The 19,217-nt window shown below is 28.3% G+C and overlaps 2 protein-coding genes across 2 annotated transcripts; both read left to right on the top strand.

Annotated features, from left to right (window-relative positions):
* Nucleotides 1–4,182: 4,182 nt before the first annotated feature.
* On the top strand, nucleotides 4,183–6,588 carry LOC123258993. The gene is made up of 3 exons (XM_044719252.1): nucleotides 4,183–4,339; nucleotides 5,547–5,771; nucleotides 5,876–6,588. The coding sequence occupies exons 1-3, from the start codon at nucleotides 4,294–4,296 to the stop codon at nucleotides 6,139–6,141; spliced, it is 537 nt and encodes a 178-aa protein (XP_044575187.1). The 5' UTR covers nucleotides 4,183–4,293; the 3' UTR covers nucleotides 6,142–6,588.
* A 1,565-nt stretch (nucleotides 6,589–8,153) lies between these two features.
* Nucleotides 8,154–11,829, top strand: LOC123258983 (sericin 1-like). The gene is made up of 4 exons (XM_044719243.1): nucleotides 8,154–8,500; nucleotides 8,941–9,190; nucleotides 9,574–9,926; nucleotides 11,062–11,829. The coding sequence occupies exons 1-4, from the start codon at nucleotides 8,443–8,445 to the stop codon at nucleotides 11,730–11,732; spliced, it is 1,332 nt and encodes a 443-aa protein (XP_044575178.1). The 5' UTR covers nucleotides 8,154–8,442; the 3' UTR covers nucleotides 11,733–11,829.
* Nucleotides 11,830–19,217: the final 7,388 nt, after the last annotated feature.

The raw sequence follows: 19,217 nt of genomic DNA, 5'->3' as shown, positions 1-19,217 counted from the left end.
ATAATTTAATTATAAATTTTTCATAGGTCTCTTTTCAACTGGAACTAAAAAAGTTTACAAAAAACTTCGAATTTTTTTAATATTCAAACTTCTGAAGCAACAGAAAAAGTTATTGAGACCCTCATAAAATTCCCGCCATACTTACTCAGAATTGTGCGATGCGTAGATAAAAATAAAAAATAAAAAATTTTTGTTAAATTAAAGTAAAATGAAAAGGAAATCCCAATGACGCGATTATAATATTTTAACACGTCTAAATAACTCTGCGTAATCAATCAATCAATTCTAATAAATAAATTATCTAATCATGATCACTGACTGCAGACATCTTTGAGAATTATTACTAAAAACAACATATAATTTATTTAAATACTCTTACGTATTTCACACTTGCAATAAGCATATACTATTCACATATTTTTACGAAGTAAGAGTCATATCAAGTGACCAGTAATAATTAAATGTTATCGATTATCTCTTTTAAACCAGGATGCATAATTACGATTAATTATTAACTGTAGTTAATTGTTACTTATGGTATATTCAGCTTAAATTAGTAATCATCAATTCTGATGCTTGTAAAAAATAACAGCGTATTTTTAAATTACTCATTGTATCTTGAGTATTTAAAAATTAATTCCCATTCAGTTCAATTCAATTTTATCTTTCCATTATTTATTTAATTTCGCAACATTGTATTCGGCAATTGATACAATTAATCATTTTTTTTTTATTTTATAAATAGATTTACTCATTTTATTTAAATAAAATAAAACTAACAACCTTGCAGTCACTATGTAACTGCCGTGACTTGTGAACTGTAAATGAATAAAGTTTTGTTTTTATTAAATAATGACTTTTGTTAAATTGCACTGTACATTTTAAACTATTGGCGTTTTTAAAGATATAAGCTCATCCCGATGTTATACTCATTAAGAGCTTTCATTTAAGTATCAACATGCATTTTTGATATATTTTTCATATATGCATATGGGTGATTCTCTGTAAGGACGTCTTAAATCTGTACAAAATTGTCCGACCAAATTATTTTTGATTTTATCAGAAAAAAAAATAACAAGGGTTACAAAACTATCAGCTTAATATAATCATAATAAATAAACAGCCGAATTAGTTTTTACTTTTTCGATATTTGTGTATCTTTGCCATGTAACATTACAGGGGACTGTTGTTTTTTTATCAAATTGAGAAAAATCAAGCAAACTATTTGAATACATTCAACTTTTCAAGTTCTCAATGAATGTTTACATTAATTAGAATAATATTAAGACTTATGGATCCAATTTTATAAATAAATTATAAATAAAAATAGTTGCCAGGGGACTGAGTTTTAAAGTGGCCCAGACACATATTTCCAGCACAAACGGTGCTTTGACACTAAAAATGCCGATAAAGCGCTAACAGCCCTATGGTTATTAACTCAAGGCTAGTTAGGTCCTTATAAACCTTACAAAAGGTAAAATAACACGCTGGATTTTTTTTTTTTGGCTTTGAACTTCTGGCAGGGGACTGTTCTTAAAATGCCTGGGACAAACTTTGGTTTAATGAATTTAATGAAACAAATTAATTTTCGGTACTTTTCATTGAAGAAGATTGTTAGTTAACTAATTAAGTTTATAAACATTATGGACCAAATTATATATTATGGACGAATAACTTAAAATTTAATCTTAAAGTTTTAATTTTGGGAGTGAAACAGCCCAGGAGACTGTTATTTCGGTGGTTTACGAATTTATAGCAAAAAAACTAAAATTTATTTCATTTTAATTTTCAATGCTCCAAATAGAAATGTTTTTTTTACTTTCATAATAAATTTTTTTTAGTAACAAAATAACAATTTTTCTAATAAAAAAAATGCCTGGGACAGCAAAAAACATCCTCACAGAGAATCACCCATATATATATATATATATATATATATATATATATATATATATATATATATATATATATATATATATAATCCTAGCAGGTCGCCCCGGCTTCGCACAGGTATTTAACAAAAATTTTTTAATTAATTACCTAATTCATCAGGATTCGCCGTAATTCGCTCAAATTCAGACACACAGAGACAAAGATCTCAAATTCAGACGCAGAAGGATCTAACGTTGAAAATTATAAATGAACTCTTTGAACACTTATAGAAAATTACTACCAAATTTGGAGTCTGTAGGAACTACAGTGTGAAACTTTAAGTTTTCATTAAAAATTTTCATTATTAATACCCACCCGCGCAAACTCCTGTGGGATGAAATGAAATATCGTGAAATTCGTTCATAAATGATTCTTATAGAAAATTCTTATTAAATTTGCTCCTGTAGGAGCTATAGATTGAAAAATAAAAATTTTCATTGTTAATGCCCACCTCTACAACCCCTTTTTAGGGTAATCTATCGTAAATTCGTTCATAAACTATTTATACATCTCTTACAGAAGATTCCTATCAAATTTCGAGTCGATAGAAGCTATATTTTAAAAACGGGAATTTTTCATTGTTAACGCCCCCGCAAACTCCTTTGGGGGAGGAATTTCTGAAAATCCGTTCTTAGCTGACCTCTACATGACAAAAGTAATATTCCTACCAAATTTCAAGTATCTAGCTCTGATTGTTCTCGAGATATCGTGATAAGTGACTATATAGATAGGAATATTTAATAATAATATAGATATATTTTAAAGATATAAGCTCATCCTGATGTTACATTCATCGAAAGTTTTCATTTGAGTACCCACATGCATTTTTGATATATTTTTCATATATATATATATATATATATATAATATATATAAATATATGAAAAATTGATGTGGGTACTCAAATGAAAGGTCTTGATGAGTGTAACTTCGAGATCAGCTTATATCTTTAAAAATATCAATAGTTCACAAGATACAATGTCATTTCTTAATTGTTGACATTTTTAAAGATATAAGCTCATCCCGATATTACACTCATCAAGAGCTTTCATTTGAGTACTCACATGCATTTTTGATATATTTTTCATATATACATATATATAATATATATTTTAAAAATATAAGCTCATCCCGATGTTACATTCATCAAGAGCTTTCATTTAAGTACCCACATGCATGTTTGATATATTTTTTATATATACATATATATATATATATATATATATATATATATATATATATATATATATATATATATATAATATATATAAATATATGAAAAATTGATGTGGGTACTTGAATGAAAGGTCTTGATGAGAGTAACATCGGGGTGAGCTTATACCTTTAAAAATGTCAATAGTTCACGAGATACAAAGCCATTTCTCAATTATGTATCTAGAGATAGAGCATTTTTAAATACAGCCCGAATATTTATCATCATAAATTGACTATTAGTGAGAATGATATGAAAGTATGAAATGACACAACTTCAAGTCAAGACTTTTCCAATGATACCCAATTTAACCATAAAAACCCATTTTATCATATAAATACACTGGGCACAAAATTTTGCTTATTCTCTTAATAATATAGATTATCAAAGTTCTGGCCTGAATTATTTAGCAAAAACAGATAAAGATAATTTTTCTCTTCAAAAGTCGGAAGATTTGTGAATTTAAAAATTTAAAGAGACAAAAAAGAAAGAGCATAAAGTTTTTTTTTTTATGGAGACCTAATATACATTTATAAAACATTAAGTAAAATTCCTCTTTACTTTTATATTTTTTAATTCAGCGTAAGAGGGTCAACAATATTTCTAAGTAGACTCATTTTTTAAGAACGCTATTAACATTCGTCAGTTAACATTGTACAATAAAAGTACTCCTTCCGAATGGCATATATATTTAGAATAATGAACAATGACAATAGGCGTACATGCACAGACAAAGAAAAGCTTTTTCATCGTTTTTATCAGAGCACTCGACGGAAAATATTGTAAGCAATGATAAAGTAGGAAGAATAGAGTGCATGGAGAAACAATGGCATTACCAAGACGTTGAGATTCTGTATCTGGAATCGAGAGTCGACCGGTGCTATGAGGATGTTATGCATTACAAAGTGCGGAAATATACAGATAGAGATGCTCGTTAGCCTAATGGCTTTTCTAGTGTTCATCACATCACCAATAGGCGCACAGGACCGGTACAAATAGATCCATATATTTGGCCCCTATATAAACCAGTTCACGGTTACCTGGAGCTCAGTCCGGGATAAACCACTGGGTGAAGTCTAACGTGAAAATTTTGAGGTTTTCGTGGGCTTTCCCAACAATAACTACCACAATAATAAGCTGCAGTAATAATGATTATTCTGCTCGCTGGAATTTTATGCTTCGGTGAAGCCTACGGTAATTGTTTTTTTCGTCGCAATTATATTTTTTTTTTTTTTAATTAATAATCTATATTATTAAGAGAATAAGCAAAATTTTGTGGTCAGTGTATTTATATGATAAAATAGGTTTTTATAGTTAAATTTGATATCGTTAGAAAAGTCGACCTGGAGTTCTGCCTTTTCAAGGTTTCATATCATTCTCACCAACAGTCAATTTATGATGATAAGTGTTAAGGCTGCATTCGTAAATGCTCTATCTCTAAATACATAATAAAGAAAAGACCTTGTATCTCGTGAACTATTGACATTTTTAAAGATATAAGCTCATCCCGATGTTACACTCATCGAGACCTTTCATTTGAGTACCTACATCAATTTTTCACATATTTATATATATTATATATATGTATATATGAAAAATATATCAAAATGCATGTGGGTACTCAAATGAAAGCTCTCGATGAGTGTAACATCGAGATGAGCTTATATCTTTAAAAACGTCAATAGTTAAGAAAGTACAGTGCAATTTAATGTATATTTCGTAAACTATTGACATTTTTAAAGATATAAGCTCATTCCGATGTTACTCACGTCGAGACCTTTCATTTAAGTACCCACATTAATTTTTTATATATTTATATATTATTTATATATGTATATATGAAAAATATATCAAAATGCATGTGGGTACTCAAATGAAAGCTCTTGATGAGTGCAACATCGGGATGAGCTTATATCTATAAAAATGTCAATAATTAAGAACTGACTTTGCTATCTTGTCAACTAATGATATTTTTGAAAACATAAGCTCATCCCGATGCTACACTCATCGAGACCTTTAATTTGAGTACCCACACCAATTTTTCATATATTTATATATTTATATATATTATATGTATATGTATATATGAAAAATATATCAAAATGCATGTGGGTACTCAAATGAAAGCTCTTGATGAGGATAACATCAGGATGAGCTTATATATTTAAGAACGTCAATATTTAAGAAAGTACAGTGCAATTTTACAAAAGTCATTACTTAATAAACCAAAATTTTGTTTATTTATAGTTTACATATCATGGCAGTTACATAGTGATTGCAAGGTTGCTATAGTAATAATAAAGACAACTAATTAACTAAAATGTGTAAATGAAAAAAAAAATCAATCAGATTGAAAAGTGATAATTTAAAAGTTAATTAAAACCACAATAATAAATTTCAGGAAATCCAATAATGAACGAATTAAAACCACCTGAAACAGTATCGATGGAAATGAGAGATAAAAATTGGACTCCAGTGGAGAATTCGTGGTCGCCGTCCTCGATGAGCCGGCTTTTACGTTACGTTGATTCCGACGATAAAAATGAATTGCTTTTGATGAAAAAGCGTATTGATAATATTGAGCGTTCACAGCGTGAAATTTATGAATTGCTGAAAAAAGTATCAAGTAATTTATCTTTTTTTTTATTTGCCTTTACATTTCATTCCATTTGTGATAAAATAAATCAATTAACTAATTGAGGATATTTTTTTTTTTTGTACATTATGCAGGTAATTGTTCATCGCATAATTGTCAGACAAAAAAAAGAATCCAACCGCAGTCTTCTTTACAAATTAAAGAGGACGATAAACTTATGGCAATTATCTCGAAAAGTTTGGCCTCCTCAACTTCCTCTTCAACTTTTACTTCAACTCTGGATTCAGTGTCTTCGGTTGGATTTGCATCGTCTTCAGTTCCCACTACTTTTACTCCCTCTTCGACATTTTCGTTACCAACTTCGAATATTGATTCGACAATTGAAGATGCCAAGTTTTAAACAGCGCTCTCAAGTGTGGAATCAAACTAAATAGATTAAACTTAATATAAGTTCGAGCAATCGTACAGTTAAAGAGATAAGAGATAAGATTGGATTGAAAAGCGCAATAAATGTTGTACAGTATTTATTTTCCTCTGTGAATTTATAGACAATGTCAAGATGCCAGCTTAAAAGAAGTCTCACCGACAGACAATGAAAGTAATTTTAAATTACCCACTGGTGACATTCGAGGCACATCTGATTAGCTAGATTGTATTATTACAATCGACAACACATTCTGAATGTAAATAAAAGTATTATTTAACGTCTATACTAGCAGTTCATTAAAATACTCAATATTCAGAGCCACTTGTCGCGGATATAAAATTAAATTTAAAAACAAATAAAATTTATTTCGAGCTGCTACGACTGAGTTCAAGTATATTTTTTTTTAATACTTTTTACGGCTTAATATAAAGTTTTATTTGTAAAAAAAAATCTTTCAATTTTGAATTAAATGATTTTAAAAATTATAAAAAAATTTCTCTTTTTGTAAGATCACAAAAAAATTTATTGTTCGAATTGTAACACAGTTCCAAGAAATAAATTAAATGAATCCATTGAAAAAAAATTTTTTTAACCTCGAACTAATAAATAAACTACGGAATTTTCCAAAGACCTCGGTCTTGATTTTTAAATCGACTTATCACCAAGCTAAATCATTTTTAAATAAATCTAAGTCTAAATCAATGAAAGAAATATTTTTATTATTAATCATAAATAAGCTTTGAAACAGATATTCAATAAATACACGGAAAAAAGAAAAATTACACTATAAATAGTAATAAACGTCGCTTTGTATAAAAAACTAAAAAAATTGCAGTTCAAAATAATATTTTCCTAAATTCAAATTTTGAATGTTAATTTTCAGAGCTTTCAATGTAATATTTACATTTTACAATGTACAGTAGCGCTCAAAAGTATTTAATAAAAAATTATTTAATGGTTTAATTAAACATAAATATGAAAAATAATAATCATTTATTTATTTTTTTAACAGCTTTTGAATAATCTACAAAATAGTGTCAAAGTGGTCGTTGTTCGTAACAAAAGAAAGTTTAGTTTTTAAAATATTAAGAAAATGGTGGCTCCAAAGTATTTTAACATTAGTGAAAAAAACTAATGCATAATGTTGTCAAAATACTTTTGAGCGCTATTGTACGCTGAGAAAAAAAAGTATTACTCTTGAGAAAATTGTCTTGTCACAAGAATGTATATTCTTGATAATTTTCAAGAATATATTTTTTTGTCTGTTTTTATGTGTAATTCAAGTGAACCTACTCGTGCACTGCACACAAAAAACAAATTTCTTGCGCCAAGAAAATTTTAAGGAAAACGAAAATTATTTTGGAGCAAGAAAAAATTTTCTTGACTCAAGAAAATTTTCTTGGCTCGAGAAACTTTGACTTCATTCAAGAAATTTTCAATCTTCCTTAATATTTTCTTGAGCCAAGAAAATTTACACTTTTTTTCAGTGTGAGAAAAAAAAATACTTTTATAAAGAAAATTTTCTTGATACAAGAATTTATGTTCTTAAAAATTTTAAAGAATATATATTCTTAGCTCAAGAAATTGTTAAATTGATTGAAATAATTTTTACTTAATTTAAATAAAACAATTCTATTGTTTATCTATTATCCAATGATAAATATTGATGTTCTTCTCTTCAGAAATTAATAATTAATAATAATATAATATTTGATCGTTAGCGAATTTCTTGAGCCAAGAAATTGTTAATTGAGCAAAAGTATTTTTTTCTTCAGTGTGTATTAATCTATCAAAATTAATGCCAATATTTTATTATCATGATTGATATTCTTTTGTCAAAAAACCAAAATTTATTTTAAACGATTCTTAAGCCAAGAAATTTTTTTCTGGACAAAAATTGTTTTTTTCTCAGTGTAAATCTTACAAAATCTGTAATAATTACAATGTGAAACTGTAATTTTTTCAGTTTTTTATACTGAGCGTCACGTTACATTATATAATGTAATTTTTCTATTTTTCCGTGTAATAAAGAAAATATCCATAAATTTTTTTGCGAATTACTGTGTAAAGGCAGCAAACAATTCAGTAAAACTTCCGAAAAATTTTCATTGACACCTCGGTTTGGAATGAGCGCATAAGCGTGTAATGGGTTAATCCAATAGGTTGCGTCTAAGTACGCATGGTGCATCTTAATAGTTATTCTAAGGCCATTTACACTTGTTGAAAAAGGGCAAGAGAGTGCGGTAACATGTCAGAACGTTTTGACAAGTCGCGATGGCGAGATACTTGCTATTTTTTTGTTTGATTTCTGTTCTTTCGGTCGCTTTAGCAGGTAATTATTTTATTTATTAATAATAATAATAAATAACCACTTATTAAAAAATTGCAGTTAATTTTAATAACAGTAAAAAATATTTAATTTTTAAATAAACTTTATCAGTGCAACGTAATGTAATATATTTATAAATTGTGTATAAAATTCTGTAGATTTAATTATTAAATAACGAAGACAATATATCACTGAGAGGATCTAATCGTATAAATTACGAGGTCATTTTTACTAGCCTCATGGCTATTAGCAGTGGCTATTAATGACGGTACTCTACAACTCAGGGTCAATTAATCGCTGAAAGAAAATTTTATTTCAGAGAGTTTTTAAATTCAATGAATTGTTAATCTTATTCTTTGTACCAATTATAATAAATAATGTATTTATTTTAATTTTAATTTCAATAATGAGATTTATTACGATATAATACCGGATTTTAATAGACCGAGTGTACTTTCAAGAGGAAGGACGGAGATGGAACACGCCGCCGGAGTTGATTCCAGTTGGGAGCTCGAGAAATCAAAATGAAAATAATTCAGACGGTCCTCAAGCGAGATTTTTACCGTTCACAGCAAGCTTTACCTTGAATACCGGCGCCAATAATGCTCATTCTTTGAGCGTAGGAGGCTCTGATGAGGGAATTAGTTTATCGCAAAGCCAAAGTAGCAGCTCGAGTCTCTTTGAAAATTCCAGGTGATTAATGCTGTATTACTTTCAAACGTATATATTTTTTTTTACTTTTATTTCATCTTATCGTTTGATTGAAGCCTCGGGCTTTTACAAAGATCAATACGATAAGGAATTATTTTTTTTGCTGAGCACTCACATTTTATTCATCAGAATTAAAAAATGACTCATTTTATTTTAACCGAATTATTTACTGTAACTTTCCATTTATCGGCATGTGGTGGCTATAATTAAACATAATTCATAATAAATATAACATTTCTCCGAATTAATTAATTTATTTTTTCTTTGTTCAACTAATCACCTGAAATAACATCACAATTGTACGTTGTTATGTCCTCAATGAAAAATATTTAATTATTAATATTTTTTTTTATCAAATCTAACAGGCCGGGAATATCTGCAAGCCAATCAACTTCATTTTCCGCAGGACTCGCGGGTATTTCAGCGTCCGACGCAAATGCATTTAATTTAAACCACCCGATTTTCGGTGGAAATTCTGGTAATTCTGCTAACAGCAACTCTTACACTTGGGGTGAGGCAAGTTCTTCATCTACGGGAAAAGTCGTCAATAATCAGGCAATTACAAGCGCTCAATCGAGCGTTGGCTCATCATCCAATTCCGTTTCGTCGGGTGCGTCCTCAAGTGCTGGAAATTTTGCTTCGTCTGCTTCAAATGCTGCTACTTCAGCCAATACCGATCATTCGTCTTGGAGCAATCGTCCAAATTACCAAGATTACAGTAATAATATTTCAAAGAATCCTTTTTTTTTCTTTTTTCAACATCAATTTAACAACTTTTCAATAGAGAACTTTTTAAATCGCTATTTGCGATGAATAGAAAGATTTAAACTATAAAATTAGTAGAAAAAAATTTTTTTATATTATTAAGGCGGTATTCTGGTTTAGAAGCCCAAATTTTAGGTGTTTTTTCGGTCGTAAAAAAAAAACAACAAATATTTTTACTATATATTTTTATATTAATATTTAAAGAGTACAAAACATTAATAAAATTAAAAAAAAATCAAATTTCAAAAAACTGCAGACCGGCAAAGTAGGGACTGATGAAAAAATGGCACATCCTGATGTGCAGGATATCAATCCTTCCAGTGAGCAGAAATGGAAAACAACTAATAATCCTTAAAGAAGAAGGATTTAGTTATCCCACTACGAGACGTTTTAAAGAAAAAAAAATTTTTTACAAAATGGCCGCGGTTTGAAAAACATGTTTTGTTTATTTCCTGTTTTTCTGCCGTTCGGAATTTTTTAAAAATATAAAAAAAATTTTTATTTAAAAACGCTTCGTAGTGCGATACTATAATGAATAAAGAAACTCTGTGTAAAATTTCAAGTGAATCGGTTGTGTAGAACTTGAGATATCACAATGATAGAAGGATTTATTTGTATTAAAAAATATTTGTTTGTATTTAATAAATCTGATATTCATTTCTTAAATATTAATAAATATTTTTAAATACTAAAAAATATTTGTTAAGGACTAAAAAGTGGTCTCTAATAACTGATTTGTTAAATATTAACAAATATTTTTAACTATAAACAAATCCTTCTATCAGTGCATGCACACCGTTTTTAAAAAAGTAATTTAAAAAAAAAAACGCGCTTAAAATTTGAGGACAAGTCGCGACAGTCGGAGTCGTTGAAAGGCATGTTATACTCCGAAATTAATTTCAATTCCGAAAAATCCTTTTAGGGGCATATTCTTAGAAGGCTATACTATGAAAATAATGCAAAAAAATCGTTTTTTTCGAATTTCTAAATCGCTATTCGTGATAAATTGAAAGATTTGAACAATAAAGTTTGTAGAAAAAAATTTTTTTATATTATTAAGAATTGTAAAAATTAAATTATTATTTCAGATCTGAATAATCCATACACCAGGCCACAGCAAGTGAACAACTTTCCCCAGAAATGGGAACAAAATTTACCGGCATCTTCAAATCAGAAGTGGTCCCAAAATCGCCAAGAAAATAACAAAACTCCATTGTTGCAAGTATCAGGAGTTTCGGCGGCGTCATCAGCCTCAAGTTCATCGAACGGGTTCTCATTTGGACAATCTTCGGTCGGCAGTAACTGGGGTAGCGACGGAAAACCCTCTTCGTGGGTCAACAATCGCGCAGAGTCCTCGGGAAATGCACAAAGTCTCGCTCAAGGAAATGCAGCGGCCGTGCAACAAACTTCGGACAAGGCTCACGGAAGTTTCAGCTCTGGCGCGATTTCTGCGAGCTCTGTCGGAGACGGTCACGTACGAGGAACTTCGCTCTCGGAAAATCGGGGGCAGTTCAACCGCGGAGAAGTTACGGGTCAGTCTGCAGGCAATTCAGATATCCGCGGCACCGCAAACGCTGGAACGGTGTCGCTTATTAAATTTCCCGATAATCCATCAACCCCTAGGGAATTTATTGGCAGCAAGTTTGATGGTAATAGTGGGCAATTATCGAGACGAAGGCCGAAAATGAGGCGCAGAAATCCTGTTGATAGATTTTTGACAGATATTACTGACACTGTTGTTGATTTGTTTGATATTTAATTTATTTATTTTTTTATTTTTCCAAAAATAAATCTATATTTATATTTACGTACTTACTTTGTTGAGGCTAAATAAATTTAATTGTTTTTTTTTATAGCATAGATAAATATAAAAATAAAAATTTCCTGTTGTGATGAAAGAATAATTGAAATTTTAGAAGACAATGAGTTTAATTTATCGATGGCTCTTTCTAGTAAAAATAAAAGTAATTATTAAACCAATACCAATAATAATATTATTAAAATGTCTCATCTATACTATTAAATGGAGAGCCGGTTTTTTTGTCCGGTTATACTGCGAAAACTACCGAACCGATCGGAATAATACTTATACCATAAGATGCAGCGTGTTTCGGAGAAGGTTTTAGTATATAATATGTTGGTGATTACTTATCCGGAGCCTATATTTTTTTGACTTAGAAATAATGAATTTTTATTGTAACTAAATTTATTCTATTCGATTGTCATTTGTTTAAAATAAATTTTTTAATTCTATTGGTTATGTTTATATACTAGGCAAATTCCTTCACTTATGAGACCTGTAATTTCTTTAACTGAAACTTTCAATGCTCATTACAAATTTTTTTTTTCAAATTAATTATTATTCATTTTTGTAAGAAAGACACGGGAATGTTATAATGATTGCACATTGAAAGTTACAATGAATATTAACTAGAATAATTACATGGATAAAAGGTGCATGCCAATTCGATATAATTGGGAATCTGTGCAAGTCAAAACAATACTCTAATTAAATTTCAAGTCTAGATCTAAAAATATAATTCTATAAAGCGCTCAGCGGAGCGGGCGAGTAATAGCTAGTAACTTTATAAAACGCATGTATACGGAGAAAATTTTATAGTAGAGTTTATTATCTAGTTACGTTAAAATTTTTTAACTGAATTCGATAGTAGTAAATATTATTTAAATAGTTAAATAAACTATCAGAATTGTAGTATTTACCATCCTGATGGTAACTACTACTATTATGATGGTAATCAGTAATAATAAAACTGTTATTATTTTAATTAGTTACTACTATTATCAAAATCGTAATTCCTAATATAACCTGATGGTTGCAGTTACCATCAGTAATAATAATAACTACTATTTAAGCTAGTAAAAAATATTTAAAAAATTAAGAATCTGCGTTACCGTAGATGCATTTCTGAATAAACTAAAAGCAGCTGTAGTGCAGTGTAGTGCACAAAAAATCGGGATTAAATTCGGATTGAAATTATATTTATAAATTTTTATTTGTCTAAAACAAGTTTCAACGCCAAATTTTTCAAAAAGAATTTGAAATTTCCAAAAAAATCAAAATTTTCAATAAAATTCAAATTAAAATTTCAAAAAAAAATTTTTAAATAAAAAAAATCAAATTTTCAAAAAAAAATTTTGAAGGAAATTTAAAATATTTTAATATTTCAAAGAAAAAAATGTACATTAGCTAAAATATGGATGTAAATAAACGATTTAATTAAATAAATTTAAATTATTTTTTCTTTCAGAATTTTTACAATCTGAGATGGTTACAGTTACCATCTTTGATTGTAACAGTAATAATTTATAATAATTACAATTATTATTTTCAATAGTAACCGTTACCATTATTAATAGTAACTATTACAATTGTCAATGATACCACCTATTATTTTGTTACTAATTTATTTTATTACCATTTTAGATAGTAGGAGTTACTATTTTTGTATAGTAGGTAGTATAATTAATTTTTCTCCGTGTAGTGATACAAATAAAGTCACGATCTATTTATCTTTCTAGTTTTTTATTTCACTGGTTTTTGTTATCGTCAGTAGAGATGCGGAATGACCGTCATTTTTATTTTTGGTCAGGACACGGTCATAAGATCGTCCTATGACCGTCTCATAATTTAAAAAAATTTCTGTAATTCTGAAATAACCGTCACATTTCAAACGGTCACAAATTTCATTATTTGCATCTATATAAACGTTTTTGACAGAATTTTCTAATAAAGCATTTGTAGACAATTGAGGCAAAATTTACGGTCACATTAAAAACCGTCATGAATTTGGTCATTTGCAACTATATAGGCTTTTGTGACGAAAATTTTTAGTTATATTTTATTCTTAAATAAAAACTATAAAATAAATCGATCATTGTATTACCGAAGTTTACCGAGATATTTCAGTTTTAGCTTGTACAGCTAATCATTTTAAAGTCGAATAAATAGTATATTACGACCCAAGGCCAGAAAGTTGGATTTCCTGGCATCATATCACATACGTTAGGGCATCCAAAATTCTGGTCATGGGTTGTATACTATTTTTCTTGCTCTCCAGCCGAAAGTACGCAACCCCGGGGAAGGGGTTTTGCAAAACCGAGGTTTTGCCAGGGGTGAGGGGGGCGCCGCCCGACTTTTGCAAAGCCGAGGCGAAGCCGAGGTTTTGCTGGTCGGGGCAGGCATAATAAAAAAGTAAAAATTAATAAATAAAAAAAAATAAGTTATTTTAAAGTTTATTATTATTATTATTTATTTATTTATTTAATTTAGGTCAATGATACCACCAATTTAGTTATTTAATTTAATTATTATTTCTTTATTTAATTTAGTTTACTAACAAATGTTCTGATTAAGAGAGATAACATGCACAGAACTCGTCACAAATATTTAAACCCGATTTAATAACAGAATTAATTTTTTTAAGTTTATTAAAAATTAGTTTTTAATTAGACGGCTAAGAAAGATTGAAATTAAATTATTAGAAGCTTGTAGAGTACATGAATTGTTTTATAAACATTGCTTTACTAGCTGTCAAAATATAAAAGAAAGCAAATAAAATCTACAAAACTTTTATATTATATTTTCTAAAATTTTTATATAAATTATTTGTGCAATATTATTATTAAATAGTTCATTAACAATAATCTAGTTAGAAATTATTTTTATTTATTTGACATTTTTTGGTTAGTTTAACCCTTCGTTGGTCGCGCTTTTTTTAGTTTCTCGCTCGCACTATAGCGAGGCTCTATAGGTTGAGTAGTTGTTAGGCGGCGACTCGCTCATAGCGCGACCAACGAAGGGTTAAGTGTTGACATGTTACATACAGACGATGTTGTGACTGTTATATATATATACAGTTGAAACTCGCCGTATAGGCCGGCCGCGCCACGAAAATACGAAAGAAAGCGAGGTTCTGTGCTGCCGGCCAGAAAATATGCGTAGCGCGCATGCGTTAGAGTAGGCCATAAAAGTTGCTCTTCCTGGAGTAAAGTGCGTCCCGGAAGAGCGTACTTTCGGCTAGGAGAGCAAGAAAAATGATTTTTCATGTACCATTTTAAAATTGGCTTTCAATTTAAAATAACTTTCAACCATTAAATGATGCAATAAATAAGAAATAACATAAATCATGTTTTATTATTATCATCACAAAAATTTCTTTATTTAATAGTTATAATTATACATTTATCTTTAAGATTTCACATATAGCTTCATACTTATAATTAATAACGATATCTTTTTTTTAATTAAATAATATTTTGTATCTTTCAGAGAATATTCGTATTAATTTTAATTATTTAAACCATTGCATAAAATAAGTTATGACACCAAATTTACAATTAAATATTTATAAAAAAATTATTTACCATACTTATATTACTCCAAAATTCACCCCCAATAACAAACTGTTATTTTGCTTTAAGTTCTTAGAAATTCACTAGATGGCAGCATTTTCACTTGCTTGGTCCGTCATTTAACAAACGGTCATGTGACGGTCCTATGACCGTCCGATAACCAAAAACAATGTTAATGACGGGACCGCTCGCATCTCTAATCGTCAGTAAGAACAATTATAGATCCAAAATTTTTCTATCGATAGTTGATAATTTTTTATAATAGCAATTAAAGTCATAAAATCACAATTAAAAAAGTTATGATAATGTTTTTATATACTGTATTATTAAGAATTATTTCACTTCGTTTTGAGCTATCAAAACTATAAAACTATTAAGCATTATTAAGGATATTTATTGTGTTGTTGAGTAAAAATTAAAAAAATACAATAAAAATGAATATACTCCTATCAGTTTACATTCAATTTTTAATTATTAATGGAATAATAGGATCATTTATCCACTCGTCATGAAGGTCAATCGATTTCTCCGTATGTATACATTTATTATTAACAATATAAAGTAAAGAGCAATTAATTTTGACTAATATTTCAATTGCGGTGTGAAAGAGACAATCAATGTTGTTCGAGTTTCTGCGACTATTCTTCGTATAGGGAAGTTAACATTTGTAAAAAATCTCCAGAATTAAATAAATCAGATATTAAAGTCGTCCACATTTCAGAGATAGGAGAGAATCAAGCATGTTTTCCTAATGGAAAAATAGTATGCACATTAGTTAATTATTCACAACTTAATCGACTAATAATATGTTGATTTTATTTTAGTGTATTACCAATGTAGATTGTTGCTCCAAAAATTGTCCGGCATCATCATTTCCGCTACTGGGCGTTTGTATAAAGAAAAATACCAAAATTCAATAGGATAGATAAAAAAAACTACGACTTTTTTACCAAAAATAAATCATATGTTATAGAAGTGCTTTGTCGACTGATTAAAAATAATTATTGATATTGAAATTTCTTAAAATAAATTTTAAATGGTCACTAATGATGTAATAAATGTATTTTGAACAATAAGTTTTAATTGTTTGATATTTAAACTGTTTTTATGCCGAAAATAATTTTCGACAGTTTTATAGGTCCTTAAATACTTATCTAAATATTAAAAAAAGATATAAATAGCAAAATTTTTTACTTTATCAACACGACTCGCTAATAATTTTTCAAAATTTCTTCTATTCATAGAATTTGATTGCATTAATACTAAAAGTTTTATCAAAAAAATTTAACAGGACAGTAATTAAAATATTAATAGAAATTTAATACTTATCTGAATCGAAATATAAATTTTTATGATGACATATCCGGAAGGTGATCCTTTTTACAACCGTCACAATAATAAATTTTAGATAATTAAAACATAAATAACTTAATATAACGGAGAATTATTGTACATATTTTATTCACTTAGCTTTCAGTCATTTTTTAAACTTGAAGCACCATGATTAAATACACCATCATTCTATTCGTGTGCATTCAATTATTGAGTATAAAGAATGTTAAAAACTCAATCATTCATCCATCATGCTTATCAGATAACTTATTTGTGAGTCTTAAAAAAATTAGTTGATAAAATTAAATAATTAATATAAAATATTTTATTCTACTATTTATACAGTGTGGGAAAAATAACCGATGTTGTTCAAATTTCTGTAATTATTCTCCATATTGGAATAGAAAAATATGCGCTGAATTTCCTCGATCTGATGTTAAAATTACGCACATTTCAGAAGTAACTGAAAAAAAGCCTTACGTTAAATGTTCCGCGCTAGATTATGGAGTAAGTATACTTTATAATTGAGAAGCAAAAAATAGATTAATTATTACATTATTTGGTCTATTTGCAGTGTCATTGGAACAATGATTGTTGTTCTAAAAATTGTAAAATCAAGTCATTTTCCAGAAGAGGAAATTGTGTCAATTAATTTATGAAAAACCGGAAAGCGAAAATAAAATTGAAATTTCTATTCTTGTAAAAATGAAGCTTAAATTTTTAGATGATAGTTCTTTAATTAAGAACTTTTAATACGAGCGGATGTCGATATTTTCTGTTGATCTATTTTTATGTTAATAAAAAGCATGATTTCGGAATGAAAATAAAAATTAAATAAAGTTTCAGTTTTATTAGAACGAAAAACAAAAATTATTATTGTATATTTTATCAATTTCCCGTCGTTATATTATAAAGAATAAAGATAATTAATTGATTACTATGTTGAAAATTATGCTATCTTTAAATTAAGTCTGTTTTAAAATGATTTAAAGTAATTTAATAATAGCTTTATTAAAAAAAAAGTTTATACTTTTTTCTCTCTTGCCTTTTATTTGACAAACGGAAGTATCTCTGTCATACTTGTACAAAAAATGAAATTTTAAAAAGCATTTTATGCATAAATAAATCAAAATTTTCCAAAAAAACGCTTTAAATAAACGATAATTTAATTATCTATCGAAGTCCGCGTAAATCTACAGTGATATGGTCTGTAGATAAGTTACTGAAGAAAATTATCATGAATTTGTATTACTTCGTTATGAGCTGAAGAACAAAGAGGTTGCTCTTACATTAACTGCAAGTTTGTATAATTTAATCTTTATTAGACTTACCTTCAGAAAAATCCCCGCTGTAGATTCGCAGTTTGTTCACCTGGATAGTAGTTAAGTGAAATAATTCCAGATGTCTCTGCATTAAAATTCTCCATGGTCAAGATCGGAATAAATAATTATATGCTAATCACTTAATTAAACAGGAAAAAAGTTAATAAATATGATTTTTTATCGAGAATTTTTTATTCACGCTGTCTTAAATTATAAATGACTAAATTAATTGATGATCATTGTATCTAATTGCCGTGTATTTATTTATCAATTATCATACCCGTTTTTTAGCGGATTAATTCATAATAACGAGTAATTTTAAAAGTTAGGAAAGCCCAGGGGTTAATAATAAGTAACGTCATTAGTTTTACAAGTCATTAGGTCACACACGAGCGTGTGAGATTATAAAATTCATCGCTATTACGCCGTAATTTGTTATCAATATCAGACAAGAAATATAAATATCTTTTAATAATTTATTATTAAGTTCCGTCTGATGAAATATAATAAAATAAATATTTACGCAGAGAATTTTCTATTTTTTTTTTTCGCGAAACATTTTTTTACAGATTTTCCGGCGCCAATAAGTAAATTTTATATTTTAAAATATAATAATTGTTATATTAAGTGTTATTATAAGATTCCATGTTGATCGTCAAGGTTAAAAACAGTAAATTAACATTCTTGATCCGTTCGCACAAAGACGAGAAAGCCGTGGCTTCAATCGGGCACCATAATAGTACAGAAAACAATCCATTGCGTTCTGCGTTAGCTTTAAACAAAGACACGCCAATAAAACTTGTCGGGTTTTTTTTATCAAGTAGATGAATCAATTTACGGTAATTATAATTCTCAAGTACATTTACACTCAGATCAATAAAATTTTTATATTAAATTGTTCATTTATTTCTCAGCTAATAACTGCGTTTTTATTTTTTTTTTTTTTAATTCAGAAGATACATCTTTAAAGAAGTTCGAGCGTAATTAATGAGTCAAAATAATGTTAAAATTTTTTTTTTAATTTTAGTCTTCCCAATATTTGTCAAAATTCCTTATTTTAATTTGAAATAATTTAAACAATTTAATAATTGATGATTTTTACTTATTTAATAAAGTAAAGTAATAAAATGACTTTGGTATTTATTACTTGCCGGAATAAATAAACAGATTTGGCAATGGCGCGTTTGATTATACCCATTACAGAGACGTGGATGAGT

Source organism: Cotesia glomerata, linkage group LG1 (genome assembly GCF_020080835.1).
Source record: "Cotesia glomerata isolate CgM1 linkage group LG1, MPM_Cglom_v2.3, whole genome shotgun sequence".
Taxonomy (NCBI): domain Eukaryota; kingdom Metazoa; phylum Arthropoda; class Insecta; order Hymenoptera; family Braconidae; genus Cotesia; species Cotesia glomerata.
This window is presented reverse-complemented; position numbering and strand designations above follow the sequence as displayed.